Source organism: Lampetra planeri, chromosome 22, assembly GCF_965212315.1.
Source record: "Lampetra planeri chromosome 22, kcLamPlan1.2.h2, whole genome shotgun sequence".
Taxonomy (NCBI): Eukaryota; Metazoa; Chordata; class Hyperoartia; order Petromyzontiformes; family Petromyzontidae; genus Lampetra; species Lampetra planeri.
Genome location: NC_136128.1, coordinates 1832159 through 1850589, shown reverse-complemented (window position 1 = coordinate 1850589; position 18431 = coordinate 1832159). Strand labels below are relative to the sequence as shown.

Here is an 18431-nt window from a genome sequence, read left to right as displayed (position 1 = left end):
TGGGTAGGTGGGTACACGAGTGGGTGGGTTGGTGAGTGAACAAGTTGGTGGGTGGGTTAATGAACGAGTGGTTTGGGTGAGTGAATGAGTGGGTGGGTGAATCAACGAGTGCGTGGGTTGGTGAGTGAACGAGTGGGTGGGTGAGTGAACCAGTGGGTTGGGTGAGTGAACTTGTGGGTGGGTGAGTCAACTGGTGTGTGGGTGAGTGAACAAGTTGCTGAGTTGGTGAGTCAACGAGTGGATGGGTGGGTGAGTGAACTAGTGGGTGAGTGAAAGATTGCGTGAGTGATTGAACGAGTGGGTGGGTAGGTGAGAGGAGTGGGTGGGTGAGTGAGTAAACGAGTGGGAGGGTGGGTGAGTGGACGAGTGGGTGGGTGAGTAAACCAGTGAATGGGTGGGTGAGTGATAGAGTGGGTGGGTGAGTGGGTGAGTGGACGAGTGGGTGGGTGGGTGAGTGAACGAGTTGGTGGGTGTGTGAACAAGTGGGTGGGTGTGTGAACAAGTGGGTGGGTAGATGAGTGGGTGGGTGACACGGCCATTATAAACTCCGACCCACACGGCACTGACAATCGAAGGCACCACCCCAAACACGTCTGCAACGACATTTCATGTCCTTGTGACTTTATGTATAATAACAAGACTATTATAACAATTATCTTATAATAACAATACTCCTTACAATTACAATATATTTACAATAATAACAACATATCAAAATTCAACTTTACGTACGACGCTTTATATTATAAAATATTACTATTTATAACACACACACCACGTGGAGGGCCTAGGCAGGATTCTCCTGGAAACCGTGTGGCGAGGTCACCCACTCCCTCGTCCTCCTCCTTTGAGGACTGGCACCGGATGAAAACCAGCACGGGTTAGAGTCTGGGGTAAAGGGGTGCCCTGGGTGTGCTGAGTGTGAGGTGAGCGTGTGGTGAGTGCAGTGAGAGTAGCTGTGTCCAGTCCATGTTTGGTGTCCACTCTTAAGTCTTTGTGCCACAGCTGCTCCCTACGGGAGTGTGTGTGTGGTGAGTGTGGTGAGCGTGTGTGGTGAGTGTGGTATTACAGGGTGGGTAGCTGGGTGGGTGGTGGGGTGGTGGTGCTGCTCGTGGTGGTGGGTGGCACCAACTCCACCACTACCACCACCACGCTATTGTGCCGTGTCCTGGCCACTGCACAGCACCATGCAGCTGAGGAGCGAACGTTGTGAGCGGAGTGTCTTGCCCATCCTTGCCAGGCCCCCATGCTTCTTCTTCTCCTGTGGCTGCTGCACCTCCTCCACCTCCTCCTCCGTCTTCTCTTTCTCCTCTTCTGTCTTTTCTTCCTCCTCTACTATCTCCTCCTTTGTCTTCTCCACCTCTGTAGTATCCTCCTCCTTCTTATGTTTGTCCTCTTCCTCATTCCCATATTTGTCCTTCTCCTCATTCCCATTTTTGTCCTTCTCCTCCTTATCCTTGTCCTCATCATTCTCCGTCTCGTCTCCCTCTTTCTCCTCCTTCACCTCCTCTTCCACAAGCTTCAACCGCTCTCCATAGATGTGGTCGAGCAGTGAGAATGACGATGATGATGATGATGATAGGGGCTTCTCCTCAGTCTGAACTCTGCGGAGACAGCAGGACCACAGCACCATAGCACCATCACTTCAGCATCTCACTACTACGGCCAGAAGGTCGCAGTCGGTCTTCACCACCACCACCACCACCACCAGATCCTCCCATGGGTGAACTAACGGATTAAAACTACGACTTTATTTTACCAGCTGTAATGCTCCCACTAAGCTGCTGTGTAGCTCTTTTTCAGTAGCGTCTCTGGCCATCACAAGCGATAGCAGCTCAACCAAGTGTGCTGATATCATCATCATCATCATCGTGTAGACATTGCTAGCAGCAGCGAAATACTCTAATGGCGTGTTTCTACAGACTCATAGTCACCCAGAGAGACCCATACAGACCCACATAGACCATTACTCACAGAGACCCACAGCAACACAAACAAAAGCTAAACTATGTTTATGTTCCCACATGTAAGATCACACTGAAATACTGTGTAGCTCTTGTTTAGAAACAACCTGGCCAACACACATGATAGCAGCTCAACGAAGTGGTTGATATCATCATCTACATCGGGTGGAAATGTTTAGACACCCACAGAGACCCATTCTAAAACTAAACTTTAAGGTTCCCACTGAGCTACTGTGTAGCTCTATTTCAGAAGGCCCACACAGAGACCCATAGAGATATAGAGACTCGTATAGAACCATAGAGACCCACAGAGACCCATACAGAAATCCACAGAGATCTAGAGACTCATCATATCAAACACACAGAGACCCACGGAGACTCACAGAGGCCCACAGATAATTACAGATACCCACAGAGACTCAGAGACTTACAGATACCCACAGAGACTCGCAGAGACTCAGAGACCCACAGAAACTCACAGAGTCCCACACAGCATCACATACACCCATAAAGAGCCACAGAGACTCACAGCGACACACAGAGAATCACAGACACCCACAGGGACTCACATAGACTTACAAATACCCACAGAGACCCACAGAGACCCATAGAGACTCACGGAGACCCACAGAGACTTTCATAGAACCACAGGGCCCCATACAGATCCATACTAAAACTAAACTACTGTATTTTTATTTTACCAGGTAAGGCCCACTAAGCTACGTTGCATCTTTTTCAGAAGTGACTTGGCCATCACAAATGATAACAGCTCAACAAAGTGGCTGATATCATCATCATCAAGTGGCCATTTAACAGCAGCAGCCAAAGAGTCTAACCGCGTGGTGATGTCGATTCTAAATGTGGAGAGAAAAGCCCAGGGGACCTGGAGAAAAATTCACGCAGTGACCACCACGGGGGAGAGACGCAGAATCCAAATATAGAGCAGCAGCAGGCATCGTCAGGGGTCGGGATTGAACCCACAATCTCCTGTGCACCAGGCGAGGTAGTTAACATCTCCACGGGGAGAGAGAGAAACGCAGAGTCCAAATATACAGCAGCAGCAGGTATCGTCAAGGGTCGGGGTCAAACCCACGACCTACTGCGTACCAGGCGAGGGTAGTTGACATCTCAGCCCTGCACTGAGAACACAGTGGGAGTCTCACCGTGGCTCGGCAGCTTTAGAGGCCTGCAGATCCCCAGCAGTGGTGGTGGTGGACTCGCTGGTGGTGGTGGGGGCCCTGGTGGTGGTGGCAGTGGTCCTGCCGGTGGTGGCAGTGGCCCTGCCGGGGGTGGCAGTGGCCCTGGTGGAGGTGGCTGTGGCCCTGGTGGGGTTGGCAGTGGCCCTGGTAGGGGTGGCAGTGGCCTTGGTGTGGGTGGCAGTGGCCTTGGTGGGAGTGGCAGTGGCCCTGGTGGGGGTGGCAGTGGCCCTGGTGGGGGTGGCAGTGGCCCTGGTGGGGGTGGCATTGGCCTTGGTGGGGGTGGCAGTGGCCCTGGTGGGGGTGGCAGTGGCCCTGGTGGGGGTGGCATTGGCCTTGGTGGGGGTGGCAGTGGCCCTGGTGGGGGTGGCAGTGGCCCTGGTGGGGGTGGCAGTGGCCTTAGTCGGGGTGGCAGTGGCCCTGTTGGGGGTGGCAGTGGCCCTGGTGGGGGGTGGCAGTGGCCCTGTTGGGGGTGGCAGTGGCCCTGGTGGGGGTGGCAGTGGCCCTGGTGGGAGTGGCATTGGCCCTGGTGGGGGTGGCAGTGGCCCTGGTGGGAGTGGCATTGGCCCTGGTGGGGGTGGCAGTGGCCCTGGTGGGGGTGGCAGTGGCCCTGGTGGGGGTGGCAGTGGCCCTGGTGGGAGTGGCATTGGCCCTGGTGGGGGTGGCAGTGGCCCTGGTGGAGGTGGCATTGGCCCTGGTGGGAGTGGCAGTGGCCCTGGTGGAGGTGGCAGTGGCCCTGGTGGGGGTGACATTGGGCCTGGTGGGAGTGGCATTGGCCCTGGTGGGGGTGGCAGTGGCCCTGGTGGGGGTGGCATTGGCCCTGGTGGGGGTGGCAGTGGCCTTGGTGGGGGTGGCAGTGGCCCTGGTGGGAGTGGGAGTGGCCCTGGTGGAGGTGGCAGTGGCCCTGGTGGGGGTGGCAGTGGCCCTGGTGGAGGTGGCAGTGGCCCTGGTGGGGGTGGCAGTGGCCCTGGTGGGGGTGGCATTGGCCTTGGTGGGGGTGGCAGTGGCCCTGGTGGGGGTGGCAGTGGCACTGGTGGGGGTGGCATTGGCCTTGGTGGGGGTGGCAGTGGCCCTGGTGGGGGGTGGCAGTGGCCCGGGTGGGGGTGGCAGTGGCCCTGGTGGGGGTGCCAGTGGCCCTGGTGGGGGTGGCAGTGGCCCTGGTGGGGGTGACATTGGCCCTGGTGGGGGTGGCATTGGCCTTGGTGGGGGTGGCAGTGGCCCTGGTGGGGGTGGCAGTGGCCCTGGTGGGGGTGGCAGTGGCCCTGGTGGGGGTGGCATTGGCCTTGGTGGGGGTGGCAATGGCCCTGGTGGGGGTGGCATTGGCCCGGGTGGGGGTGGGAGTGGCCTTGGTGAGGGTGGCAGTGGCTTTCGTGGGGGTGGCAGTGGCCCTGGTGGGGGTGGCAGTGGCCCTGATGGGGGTGGCAGTGGCCCTGGTGGGGGTTGCAGTGGCCTTGATGGGGGTGGCAGTGGCCCTGGTCGGGGTGGCAGTGGCCCTGGTGGGGGTGGCAGTGGCCCTGGTGGGGGTGGCAGTGGCCCTGGTGGGGGTGGCAGTGGCCCTGGTGGGGGTGGCATTGGCCTTGGTGGGGGTGGCAGTGGCCCTGGTGGGGGGTGGCAGTGGCCCTGGTGGGGGTGGCAGTGGCCCTGGTGGGGGTGGCAGTGGCCCTGGTGGGGGTGGGAGTGGCCTTGGTGGGCGTGGCAGTGGCCTTGGTGGGGGTGGCAATGGCCCTGGTGGGGGTGGGAGTGGCCTTGGGGGGGGTGGCAGTGGCCTTGGTGGTGGTGGCAGTGGTAGTGGTGGGGGTGGCAGTGGCCCTGGTGGGGGTGGCAGTGGCCCTGGTGGGGGTGGCATTGGCCTTGGTGGGGGTGGCAATGGCCCTGGTGGGGGTGGCATTGGCCCTGGTGGGGGTGGGAGTGGCCTTGGTGGGGGTGGCAGTGGCCTTGGTGGGGGTGGCAGTGGCCCTGGTGGGGGTGGCAGTGGCCTTGGTGGGGGTGGCAGTGGCCTTGGTGGGGGTGTCAGTGGCCTTGGTGGGGGTAGCATTGGCCCTGGTGGGGGTGGCATTGGCCCTGGTGGAAGTGGCAGTGGCCCTGGTGGGGGGTGGCAGTGACCTTGGTGGGGGTGGCAGTGGTCGTGGTGGGGGTGGCATTGGCCCTGGTGGGGGTGGCAGTGGTCGTGGTGGGGGTGGCAGTGGTCGTGGTGGGGGTGGCAGTGGCCCTGGTGGGGGTGGCAGTAGTCGTGCTGGGGGTGGCAGTGGTCGTGGTGGGGGTGGCATTGGCCCTGGTGGGGGTGGCAGTGGTCGTGGTGGGGGTGGCAGTGGTCGTGGTGGGGGTGGCAGTGGTCGTGGTGGGGGTGGCAGTGGCCCTGGTGGGGGTGGCAGTGGCCTTGGTGGGGGTGGCAGTGGCCTTGGTGGGGGTGGCAGTGGCCTTGGTGGGGGTGGCATTGGCCCTGGTGGAGGTGGCAGTGATCGTGGTGGGGGTGGCAGTGGTCGTGGTGGGGGTGGCACTGGTCGTGGTGGGGGTGGCAGTGGTCGTGGTGGGGGTGGCAGTGGCACTGGTGGGGGTGGAAGTGGTCGTGGTGGGGGTGGCAGTGGTCGTGGTGGGGGTGGCATTGGCCCTGGTGGGGGTGGCAGTGGTCGTGGTGGGGGTGGCAGTAGTCGTGGTGGGGGTGGCACTGGTCGTGGTGGGGGTGGCAGTGGTCGTGGTGGGGGTGGCAGTGGCCCTGGTGGGGGTGGCAGTAGTCGTGCTGGGGGTGGCAGTGGTCGTGGTGGGGGTGGCATTGGCCCTGGTGGGGGTGGCAGTGGTCGTTGTGGGGGTGGCAGTAGTCGTGGTGGGGGTGGCACTGGTCGTGGTGGGGGTGCCAGTGGTCGTGGTGGGGGTGGCAGTGGCCCTGGTGGGGGTGGCAGTGGCCCTGGTGGGGGTGGGAGTGGCCTTGGTGGGCGTGGCAGTGGCCTTGGTGGGTGTGGCAATGGCCCTGGTGGGGGTGGGAGTGGCCTTGGGGGGGGTGGCAGTGGCCTTGGTGGTGGTGGCAGTGGTAGTGGTGGGGGTGGCAGTGGCCCTGGTGGGGGTGGCAGTGGCCCTGGTGGGGGTGGCATTGGCCTTGGCGGGGGTGGCAATGGCCCTGGTGGGGGTGGCATTGGCCCTGGTGGGGGTGGGAGTGGCCTTGGTGGGGGTGGCAGTGGCCTTGGTGGGGGTGGCAGTGGCCCTGGTGGGGGTGGCAGTGGCCTTGGTGGGGGTGGCAGTGGCCTTGGTGGGGGTGTCAGTGGCCTTGGTGGGGGTAGCATTGGCCCTGGTGGGGGTGGCATTGGCCCTGGTGGAAGTGGCAGTGGCCCTGGTGGGGGTGGCAGTGACCTTGGTGGGGGTGGCAGTGGTCGTGGTGGGGGTGGCATTGGCCCTGGTGGGGGTGGCAGTGGTCGTGGTGGGGGTGGCAGTGGTCGTGGTGGGGGTGGCACTGGTCGTGGTGGGGGTGGCAGTGGTCGTGGTGGGGGTGGCAGTGGCCCTGGTGGGGGTGGCAGTAGTCGTGCTGGGGGTGGCAGTGGTCGTGGTGGGGGTGGCATTGGCCCTGGTGGGGGTGGCAGTGGTCGTGGTGGGGGTGGCAGTGGTCGTGGTGGGGGTGGCAGTGGTCGTGGTGGGGGTGGCAGTGGCCCTGGTGGGGGTGGCAGTGGCCTTGGTGGGGGTGGCAGTGGCCTTGGTGGGGGTGGCAGTGGCCTTGGTGGGGGTGGCAGTGGCACTGGTGGGGGTGGAAGTGGTCGTGGTGGGGGTGGCAGTGGTCGTGGTGGGGGTGGCAGTGGTCGTGGTGGGGGTGGCAGTAGTCGTGGTGGGGGTGGCACTGGTCGTGGTGGGGGTGGCAGTGGTCGTGGTGGGGGTGGCAGTGGCCCTGGTGGGGGCGGCAGTAGTCGTGCTGGGGGTGGCAGTGGTCGTGGTGGGGGTGGCATTGGCCCTGGTGGGGGTGGCAGTGGTCGTGGTGGGGGTGGCAGTGGTCGTGGTGGGGGTGGCAGTGGTCGTGGTGGGGGTGGCAGTGGTCGTGGTGGGGGTGGCAGTGGTCGTGGTGGGGGTGGCAGTGGCCCTGGTGGGGGTGGCAGTGGCCTTGGTGGGGGTGGCAGTGGCCTTGGTGGGGGTGGCATTGGCCCTGGTGGAGGTGGCAGTGACCCTGGTGGGGGTGGAAGTGGCCTTGGTGGGGGTGGCAGTGGTCGTGGTGGGGGTGGCATTGGCCCTGGTGGGGGTGGCAGTGGTCGTGGTGGGGGTGGCAGTGGTCGTGGTGGGGGTGGCACTGGTCGTGGTGGGGGTGGCAGTGGCACTGGTGGGGGTGGCAGTGGTCGTGGTGGGGGTGGCAGTGGTCGTGGTGGGGGTGGCATTGGCCCTGGTGGGGGTGGCAGTGGTCGTGGTGGGGGTGGCAGTGGTCGTGGTGGCAGTGGTCGTGGTGGGAGTGGCAGTGGTCGTGGTGGGGGTCGCAGTGGTCGTGGTGGGGGTGGCAGTGGTCGTGGTGGCAGTGGTCGTGGTGGGGGTGGCAGTGGCCCTGGTGGGGGTGGCAGTGGTCGTGGTGGGGGTGGCAGTGGTCGTGGTGGGGGTGGCAGTGGTCGTGGTGGGGGTGGCAGTGGTCGTGGTGGGGGTGGCAGTGGTCGTGGTGGGGGTGGCAGTGGCTCTGGTGGGGGTGGAAGTGGTCATGGTGGGGGTGGCAGTGGTCGTGGTGGGGGTGGCAGTTACCCTGGTGGGGGTGGCAGTGGCCCTGGTGGCGGTGGCAGTGGCCTTGGTGGGGGTGGCAGTGGTCGTGGTGGGGGTGGCAGTGGTCTTGGTGGGGGTGACAGTGGCCCTGGTGGGGGTGGCAGTGGTCGTGGTGGGGGTGGTATTGGCCCTGGTGGAGGTGGCAGTGGCTCTGGTGGGGGTGGCAGTGGTCGTGGTGGGGGTGGCAGTGGTCGTGGTGGGGGTGGCAGTGGCTCTGGTGGGGGTGGCAGTGGTCGCGGTAGGGGTGGTATTGGCCCTGGTGGGGGTGGCAGTGGTCGTGGTGGGGGTGGCAGTGGCTCTGGTGGGGGTGGCTGTGGCCCTGGTGGGAGGGGCATTGGCCCTGGTGGGGGTGACAGTGGCCCTGGTGGGGGTGTTCGTGCTGTGGGTGTCCCAGCTGGGGGTGGTGGCGGTGTCCTTGCTCTTGAGCCAGCCGTGAGCCAGCGCCTGATCCGGAGTCATCCGCAGTTTCGGATCCCATCTGGGGTGGGAATGGGGGTGGGGGGGAAGAGGGGGGAGGGGATGGTAGGGGGTGGGGCACGGAGAGGGGAGGCGGTGGTGCAGTGGTTAGCGCTATGCTGCGCTACCACGAACCTGGCAGAGACTCGAATTTATATACCCGCTCATGGCCACCAACACCGCCAGTGATTTGCGATTATCTGATCCAGTACATGGGCCTCCTCCCCTAGGTCGACTCATCCTCAAATGAGTACCTGCTGTGTAGGCAACATCGCCACTCGGGAGACAAAGGCGGCCGGGCTTGGTTGCTGGCCACCCAACCACTCGTGTGCCACAGCCTTCGTAGGTGCTTGCAAACAGCACTTGCCCTTACAGTCTATTAAGGCTATACTGGGGGGATCTTTGTCTTGTGTGTGTGGTGTATGGGGTGGTTGGGTAGGTGTGTGGGTGTGTGTGGGGTAGATGGGTGCGTGTGGGTGGTGTGTGTGTGGTATGTATGATCTGTGTGTGGTGTGAGTGGGGTGGGTGGTGTGGGTAGGTGGGGTGGGTGTGTGGTTTGGGTGGGGTGGGGTGGGTGTGGTGGGTGGGTATGGTAGATGTGTGTGGTGTGTGTGTGTTGTGTGTGGTGTGTGTGGTGGGTGTGGTGGGTGCGGTGTGTGTTGTGTGTGTGGTCTGTGTGTGTTGTGTGCGGTGTGTGTGTGTAGTGTGTGTGTGTGGTGTGTGTGTGGTGTGTGTGTGTAAGTCTGTTCTTACTGCAGGCAGCATTTCACGAAGCTCACGAGCTGCGCCCCACATCCCTGCAGCACGTGGTCCAGGGGAACGCTTCCAGGGACACGCGTCCTGGAAGGCCAGTGAGGCATTCCGAAAGGGTCTGCAGGAGAGAGACAGAGAGACAGACCATCAACACCACCATCATCTCCATCACTACCACTAACACCATCTCCATCACCACCACCACCGCACCACCACCACCTCCACCACCACCATCCTCTCCACCATCATCATAACCACCATAAAAGTACCACCACACCACCAATACTATACCACCAAACTACCACCACCACCACCACCATCTCTCCATCATAATCATCACCACCACATGACCACCACCCTTAAACTCACCAAAGAAGGACGCCCTGCGGGGAGCTTTCTTCACCATTCGTTTGGGAGGCATGCCCAGGATCTGCTCAACCATTTCAAGGCAGAGAGACACAGACACAGAGAGACACAGAGACACCAGGTAAGGCCCCCACTGAGCTGCTGTGTAGCTCTTTTTCAGAAGCGACCTGGCCATCACAAATTACAGCAACTTAACCAAGTGGCTGATATCATCATCATCATCACGTTCTACAGACACATAGAGACCCATACACATAGAGACCCATAGAGGGACCCATAGAGACTCATAAAGACCCACAGAGACCCATACTTATAGAAACCCATAAAGACTCATACTCATAGAGACCCATAGACCCACAGAGACCCATAGAGGAACCCACAGAGACCCATACTCGGAGAGACCCATACTCGTAGAGACCCATACTCGGAGAGACCCATACTCACAGAGACCCATACTTAAATTAAACTATGTTTATTGTTCCAGCTGCAAGGCTGGTAAGTGGATAGATGGGTGGGTGAGTGGGTGGATGGGTGACTAGATGGGTGGGTGGGTGGATGGGTGGGTGGATGAATGGGTGGATGGGTGTCTCGATGGGTGGGTGGGTGAGTGGGTGGATGGGTAACTCTGTGGGTGGGTGGATGGGTGAGTGGGTGGATGGGTGGGTGAGTGTGTGGAGGGGTGACTAGATGGGTGAGTGGATGGCTGGGTGTGTGGCTGGGTGGCTAGATAGGTAGGTGGGTGGGTGACCGGGAGGGTGGGTGAATGGGTGGATGGGTGGGTGAGTGGATGAGTAGGTGGATGGCTGACTAGGCGGGTGGGTGAGTGGGTGGATGGGTAGGTGAGTGGGTGGATAGGTGACTAGATTGGTGGGTGGTGGGTGAGTGGGTGGGTGAATGGGTGGGTGAATGGGTGGGTGAGTGGGTAGATGGGTGACAAGGTGGGTGGGTGAGTGGGTGGATGGGTGGATGGGTGAGTGTGTGGATGGGTGACTATTTGGGTGAGTGGGTGAGTGTGTGGATGGGTGGGTGGATGGGTGGCTGGTGGGTGAGTGGATGGTTGGGTGGGTGGGTTGCTGGGTGGTTGGGTGGCTAATTGGGTGGGTAGGTGAGTGAGTAGATGGGTATGTGGCTCCCTGGCCAAGTCGGCTACTGCCTTCCCGAGACGCCCTGGTCACCTCGATGCAGCAGGCCACATGGTCGTTGTCCATGTCGTAGACGAAGAGCTCCTTTCTGATGACCAGCTTGGCGACGGTGCAGCCCAGGGACCACATGTCCGCGGCGCAGGTGGCCGGGTAGCCCAGAACCACCTCGGGGGCCATGTAGGGGAGGGTGCCTCCAATGTACGACGCTGTGCGGACGAGAACGAAAGCATCAGGATGGGTGGGTGAGTTGGTGGATGGGTGGATAGTTGGGTGGGTGGATGAATGGGTGGGTGAATGGGTTGGTGAGTGGATGGGTGTGACTCCGACACACATGAACAAACAACAACAACTGCAATTCGCCACTGAGTGGCGGTGATGTCACCACGACGCATGTGTCATGCTATGTGCATGTTGAGGCCACGTGAAGTGTCAAACGCCCGCTGACAGGAGGTCACGGGGCAGACCCAGATGCCACAGGTCGACTGACTGAGATGACTGGCTGATGCACCACCTGTGCCTCTTACTGTGCCAACTTGCTGTGCTTTAGCCACCCACCCACCCAGACACACACTTACGCACACATGCAAGTGTGTGGGCGGGTCACCACTCACGTTGTTGGTCCACAAAGAAGCTGAAGCCGAAGTCGGTGACTCTGACCACACTGCTTGAGTTGTTCTTCAAGAGAACATTGCCCTGGATGGTGAGCGAGCGGCAGACAGATAGAGAGAGAGGATTAACACTACTCAGCGGGGTCAAGGTGGGTGGGTGAGTGGATGGATGGGTGAATGGGTGGTTGAGTGAATGGGTGGATGGGTGAGTGGGTGAGTGGGTGGTTGGGTGAATGGGTGAGTGGATTGGTGGGTGGGTGAGTGGATTGGTGGGTGGGTGGGTGGGTGGGTGAACGGGTGGGTGAGTGGATGGGTAGATGGGTAGATGGGTGGATGGATGGGTGAGTGGATGGTTGGGTGAATGGGTGGATGGGTGGGTGGGTGGATGGGTGGGTGAGTGGATGGGTGGGTGGGTGGTGGATTGGTGGGTGGGTGGATGGGTAAATAGATGGATGGGTGGGTGGGTGAGTGGATGGGCGGGTGGGTGGGTGGATGGGTGGATGATTGGGTGAATGGGTGGATGGGTGGGTGGATGGATGAGTGGGTGGGTGGGTGGGTGGATGGATGGGTGGGTGAGTGGATGGGTGGGTGGGTGGATTGGTGTGTGGGAGGGTGGTTGGCTGGGTGAGTGGATGGATTGGTCAGTGAGTGGGTGGGTGGGTGGGTGGATGGCTTTGTGGGGGTGCGTTGTAGTGAGTGACCGTGCCCCCAGTGTGCCCCCATCGTGCCCCCAGCGTGCCCCGATCATGCCCCCAGCATCCCTCCTGCGTCCCCCCAGCATGCCCTCCACTCACCGGCTTGATGTCCCCGTGGACGATGCCCCGGGACTTGGTGTAGGCGAGGAAGCGGACGATGCCCCTGGCGTACGACCTCAAATCGTCCTCGTCGATGCGCCACTGCCCCCTTTCTATGAGCACCTGATGGAGGCTCTTCCTGCGATAGGGAGAAAGCGGCAGCGACGTGAGGCGACGTCAGGGTCTCGGTGGATTTCTGTGGGTCTCTGTGGGTTTCTGTGTGGGTGTCTCTGTGGGTCTCTGTGTGGGTGTCTCTGTGGGTCTCTGTGGGTTGTCTCTGTGGGTCTCTTTGGGTCTGGGTGTCCCTGTGGGTCTCTGTGGGTGTCTCTGTGGGTCTCTGTTGGTCTCTGTGGTTCTATGTGGGTGTCTCTGTGGGTCTCTGTGGGTCTCTGTGTGGGTGTATCTGTGGGTCTCTGTGGGTGTCTGGTTCTCTGTGGGCCTCTGTGGGTGTCTCTGTGGGTCTTTGTGGGTCTGGGTGTCTCTGTGTGGGTCTCTGTGGGTCTCTGTTGGTCTCTGTGGGTCTCTGTGGGTCTCTGTGGTTCTATGTGGGTGTCTCTGTGGGTCTCTGTGGGTGTCTGTGTGGTTCTCTGTGGGTGTCTCTGTGGGTCTCTGTGGGTATTTGTGGGTGTCTCTGTGGGTCTCTGTGGGTGTCTATGTGCTTCTCTGTGGGTCTTTGTGGGTGTCTCCGTGCGTCTCTGTTGGTCTCTGTGGGTCTATGTGGGTGTCTCTGTGGGTCTCTGTGTGGGTGTCTCTGTGGGTATCTGTGGGTGTCTATGTGGTTCTCTGTGGGTCTCTGTGGGTGTCTCTGTGGGTGTCTCTGTGGGTCTCTATGGGTCTGAGCGTCTCTGTGGGTCTCTGTGGGTGTCTCTGTGGGTGTCTCTGTGGGTCTCTGTTGGTCTCTGTGGTTCTATGTGGGTGTCTCTGTGGGTCTCTGTGTGGGTGTTTCTGTGGGTCTCTGTGGGTGTCTATGTGGTTCTCTGTGGGCCTCTGTAGGTGTCTCTGTGGGTCTGGGTGTCTCTGTGTGGGTCTCTGTGGGTGTCTCTGTGGGTCTCTGTTGGTCTCTGTGGGTCTCTGTGGGTCTCTGTGGGTCTCTGTGGTTCTATGTGGGTGTCTCTGTGGGTCTCTGTGGGTGTCTGTGTGGTTCTCTGTGGGTGTCTCTGTGGGTGTTTCTGTGGGTGTCTCTGTGGGTGTCTCTGTGGGTGTCTCTGTGGGTCTCTGGGTCTCTGTGTGGTTGTCTCTGTGGGTCTCTGTGGGTGTCTCTGTGGGTCTCTGTGAATGTCTGTGTGGTTCTCTGTGATTCTCTATAGGCGTCTCTGTGGGTCTCTACGGGTCTCAGTAGGTGTCTCTGTGAGTTTCTATGTGGTTCTCTGTGGGTCTTTGTGGGTGTCTCCGTGCGTCTCTGTTGGTCTCTGTGGGTCTATGTGGGTGTCTCTGTGGGTCTCTGTGTGGGTGTCTCTGTGGGTATCTGTGGGTGTCTATGTGGTTCTCTGTGGGTCTCTGTGGGTGTCTCTGTGGGTGTCTCTGTGGGTCTCTATGGGTCTGAGCGTCTCTGTGGGTCTCTGTGGGTGTCTCTGTGGGTGTCTCTGTGGGTCTCTGTTGGTCTCTGTGGTTCTATGTGGGTGTCTCTGTGGGTCTCTGTGTGGGTGTTTCTGTGGGTCTCTGTGGGTGTCTATGTGGTTCTCTGTGGGCCTCTGTAGGTGTCTCTGTGGGTCTGGGTGTCTCTGTGTGGGTCTCTGTGGGTGTCTCTGTGGGTCTCTGTTGGTCTCTGTGGGTCTCTGTGGGTCTCTGTGGGTCTCTGTGGTTCTATGTGGGTGTCTCTGTGGGTCTCTGTGGGTGTCTGTGTGGTTCTCTGTGGGTGTCTCTGTGGGTGTTTCTGTGGGTGTCTCTGTGGGTGTCTCTGTGGGTGTCTCTGTGGGTCTCTGGGTCTCTGTGTGGTTGTCTCTGTGGGTCTCTGTGGGTGTCTCTGTGGGTCTCAGTAGGTGTCTCTGTGAGTTTCTGTAAGTCTTTGCGTGTCTCTGTGGGTCTCTGTGGGTATCTGTGGGTGTCTCTGTATGTGTCTATAGGTCTGAGGGTCTGTGGGTGGTGATGGTGGTGGGTGGGTTGTAGTGGTGGGTCGGTGGATGGGTGAGCGGGTTGGTGGGTGGGTAGGTGAGTGAGTGGATGAGTGAGTGAATCAGTGGGTGGTGGATGAGTGAGTGGATGTGTGGTGGTGGTGGTGGGTGAGTGAGTGGGTGTGTGGTATTTGTAGCATTTGGTGGGTGAATGAATGGGTGAGTGGGTGAATAAATGGGTGAGTGCATGAGTAAGTGAGTGGGTGGGTGGGTGAGTGGGTGAGTGAGTGAGTGGATGAGTGGGTGGCGGGTGGGAGAGTGAATGAGTGGGTGGATGAGTGGATGAGTGGGTGGGTGAGTGAGTTCCTGGATTAGTGGGTGGGTGGATAAGTGGATGGGTGAGTGGATGAGTGAGTGGCTGAGTCGGTGGGTGGGTGGATGACTGGGTGGGTGGGTGGGTGAGTGAGTGAGTGGGTGTGTGGTGATGGTGGTAGTGATTGGTGGGTGAATGAGTGAATGAGTTGGTGGGTGGTTGGATGAGTGAGAGGGTGGTTGAGTGAGTGAGTGGTGTTGGGTGAGTGAGTGAGTGTGTGGTGGTTGTAGTATTGGGTGGGTGGATGAGTTGGTGGGTGGGTGGATGAGTGGATGAGTGGGTGGGTGGGTGAGTCACAGGGTGGGTGGGTGCATAAGTGGATGGGTGGGTGAGTGGGTGGGTAAGTGGGTGGGTGGTTGAGTGAGTGGGTGAGTAGGTGAGTGAGTGAGTCGGTGAGTGAGTGGGTGAGTGAGTGGGTGAGTGAGTGGGTGAGTGAGTGGGTGAGTGGGTGTGTGGTGGTGGTAGGTGGGTGAATGAGTGGATGAGTGGGTGAGCGGGTGGGTGGGTGAGAGGGTGGGTGAGTGGGTTAGTGGATGAGTGGGTGGGTAGGTGAGTGAGTGAATGGGTGGGTGGGTGGATAGATTAGTGGGAGGGTGAGTGAGTGAGTGAGTGAGTGAGTGAGTGAGTGAGTGAGTGGGTGAGTGTGTGGGTTGGTGGATGAGTGGGTGGGTCGGTGGGTGAGTGGGTGGATGAGTATGTGTTTGGGTGGGTGAATGAGTGGGTGGGTGGGTGAATAAGTGGGTGGGTGGGTGAGTGAGTGAGTCAGTGGGTGGGTGAGTGGGTGTTTGGGTGAGAGAATAAGTATGTGGGTGGGTGAGTGAGTGAGTGGGTGGTTGAATGGGTGGATGAATGTGTGGATGAGTGGGTGGGTGGATGAGTGGGTGGGTGGATGAGTGGGTGGGTGGGTGAGTGAGTGATTGGTGGGTGGTGGTGGTGGTGGTGCCCGTACTTCAACAGCTCCATTACGATGCATTTGTGTCCCCGGAAGTAAAACAAATGCATGACGTTGGCTACGTTGTAGTCCACGTCACTACGGACCGTCTGGAGCTCCATGGACATCCGCAGCTCCATCATCTGGTACGCATCGTCCTTGAAGCTGTGATCGAGTGAGATATAAACAGAGAGACACAAAGAGAGACAGAAAGAGACAGAAATGGAGACAGAAAGAGACAGATAAAAGTTCAGCACTTAACCGGTTGTTTGTTGGTGGGAAGTGGGTGGTGGTGGCAATGGGTGGTGGGGAGGTGCTGGGGGTGGGTGGGTGGTGGTGGGGAGAGGAGGTGGTGGTGGGTGGGGTGGTGGTGGGTGGGTGGTGGTGGGGAGAGGTAGTCGTGGGTGGGTGGGCGGGTGGCTAGGCGAGTGGGCGGGTGGGTGTATGGTTGAGTGACGGAAAGCTGCAAGCAAGGGCGGGCAGCCCTAGTTTGAGATTATGAGGCTGCCCCTGGCTGTGAAGTCACAGCAGCAGCGGGCAGCCTCATAATCTCTGTATTGTTGTTTGTTTTTGTTGTTGGTTTGTTGACTGCACGGCTGCTCCAGGGTACCACTCACTGGGTGGGAGAGGCGAGGATCTTGAGCGCCACCAGAGTCTGCGTCTTGTGGTCCAGACACTGCACGACCACGCCCTGCCCGCCCTGCCCGATCTTCCTGCCCAGCTCAAATCGGTAGTTGAAGTGCTCGTGCTCGACCTGCAGGGGGTCACCAGGCGGGGGGGGGGGGAGGTAGTTAGGGTCGGGAGGGTCATGGGGAGGTCACGGGAAGGTAGTCATGGTGGGGGTCAGGGTGGGGAATCCCGTGGATCTCTGTGTGTCTCTGTGGGTCTCTGTGGGTCTCTATAGGTGTCTCTGAGGATCTCTGGGGGTCTAGGTCTCGGTGGGTCTCTATGGCTGTCTCTGTGGATCTCTGTGGGTCTCTATGCTTGTCTCTATGGGTGTCTATATGGGTCTCTATGGGTGTCTCTGCTGGTCTCTCTGGGTCTCTATCGGTGTCTCTTTGGATATATGTGGGTGGAGGTCTCTGTGGGTCTCTATGGGTGTCTCTGTGAGGTCTCTGTGGGTCTCTATGGGTGTCTCTGTTTCTCCGTGAGCCTCACAGGTTGTGGGTTTCTATGGGTGTCTTTGGGTCTCTATGGGCGTCTCTGCATCTCTGTGTGTCTCTGCATCTCTGTGTGTCTTTGTGAGCCTCACAGGAATGTAGTTGTGGGTCTCTATGAGAGTCTCTGTGGGTCTCTATGGGTGTCTTTGTGTCTCTATGGGTGTCTCTTTGGGTCTTTATGGGTCTCTATTGGTGTCTCTGCATCGCTGTGTGTCTCAGTGAGCCTCACAGGAATGTAATTGTGCTCTTGGTCATCGTAGCCGTGGTTCCTGATGCCGCCTCGCGACGTTTCCTCCTCGCCGTCGTCCAGAGTAAAGTACCAGATCTCGTTCATCGTGGTGAGCTCAAGCTTCTGGCGCTCGGTGAGGTGAGGCTCGAAGAGAGCCAGGATTGCTGCGGACATGACAACAACATCAACATCAATAACAGCAACAACATCATCAACAACAGCAACAACAGCAACAACAGAAACAATAATACCAACATCCACAACAGCAACAACAATAACAAAAACAACAACAATGACAACATCAAAAACAACATCAACAACAACTTAATTTAGAAACGAATTTGCCCCAAAAAGCGACCAATATCCTGAGCCGCCTGCGTGCAGGTTTGTGGCTACAGCTTCCAGCATATCCATGCCTGCTGCTTCGTCGCTCACCCATCGCCACAGGACTTTTATAATGACCTTGGTAAAAAGGGCCATGACTTGCGCAGAGAACTTGGATTTAAGTGAGGGTGATTTGCGCAGCGTCAACTTCACTCTCTCGACCAGCCCCATCTGTACCCAGTGGCAAGACGTAGTTTTCCGGGTTAGTTAACCACCGCCCGGGGTTCGGCGTTGGCAGTTGCTGACTATACCGACTCACCAGGTATGTTGAGCGTGGTGTGCGCCTACGGTAGCAGCTAGAGGGCCGGCCCAGATGGAACAAGGCTGAGGCACAATAGCTGGTCAGACATATAGAGACCCATAGACACCTATACTCTTTTAGAACCATAGAGACCCATACTCATTTATAACCCATATAGAACCACAGAGACCCATACCTATATAGAACCATAGAGACCCATACTCAGGTATAACCACAGAGACCCATACACATAGAGACCTATGGAGATCCACAGACTCTTGTAGAACCATAGATACCCACTGAGACCCACAGCAACCCATAGAGATCCATACTCATAGAGACCTATGGAGATCCAGAGACTTATATAGAACCATAGAGACCCACTTAGACCCACAGAGACCGGTATAGACTCGCAGAGACTCAGAGAGACCCATACTATGAGTGTCTATGGGTGTCTCTGTGTGTCTACCGGTGTCTCTGTGTGTCTCTATGTGTCTATGAGTATTTCTGTGTGTATATGGGTGTCTCTCTGTGTCTATGGGTATCTCTGTGGGTGTCTCTGTGGGCCTCTATGTGTCTAGGTCTCTCTGTAGGTGTCTCTACATATCTATGGGTTTCTCTGTGTGTCTCTATGTGTCTATGAATGTTTCTGTGTGTCTATGAGTGTGTCCCTGTGTTGATGGTCATATCTGTGGGTCTCTTGGTAAAGCGGTCACTGCATGGAATTTCTCTCCGGGTCTTCCGATCTATTCCCACCCTCCCCATTTAGGAATCAACAATTATCCAAGTGTGATTTGGCTGCCTTTCCACGCGACGATGATGACGATGATATCAGCCCACTTGCTTGAGCTGCTTTCATTTGAGCTGATATTATTAGTTTGACTTTCATGATGTTGCTGTTGCTCCTCTCTACTTTCTATCTCTGCTCTCTCCTCTCTGTTTATCTTACCTTTGGGTGATTTGCTGCGAATTATTGCGCTGCCAGAGGTCAGCGCACTCCACATGTTGGCAGACGTAGGCTGACTCCGGCTCGGTTCATTTTGACTCGTCTAAACACACATACATATACA

General features: G+C 58.8%; 1 protein-coding gene across 1 annotated transcript; it reads right to left on the bottom strand.

Annotated features, from left to right (window-relative positions):
• Nucleotides 1-1153: 1153 nt before the first annotated feature.
• On the bottom strand, nt 1154-18365 carry LOC144725105 (dual specificity tyrosine-phosphorylation-regulated kinase 4-like). The gene is made up of 12 exons (XM_078604578.1): nt 18311-18365; nt 16737-16900; nt 15965-16101; nt 15366-15512; nt 11993-12131; nt 11202-11283; nt 10624-10796; nt 9452-9512; nt 9083-9200; nt 8269-8351; nt 7667-7791; nt 1154-1597 (listed from the first exon to the last, which is right to left on the bottom strand). The coding sequence occupies exons 1-12, from the start codon at nt 18363-18365 to the stop codon at nt 1154-1156; spliced, it is 1728 nt and encodes a 575-aa protein (XP_078460704.1).
• Nucleotides 18366-18431: the final 66 nt, after the last annotated feature.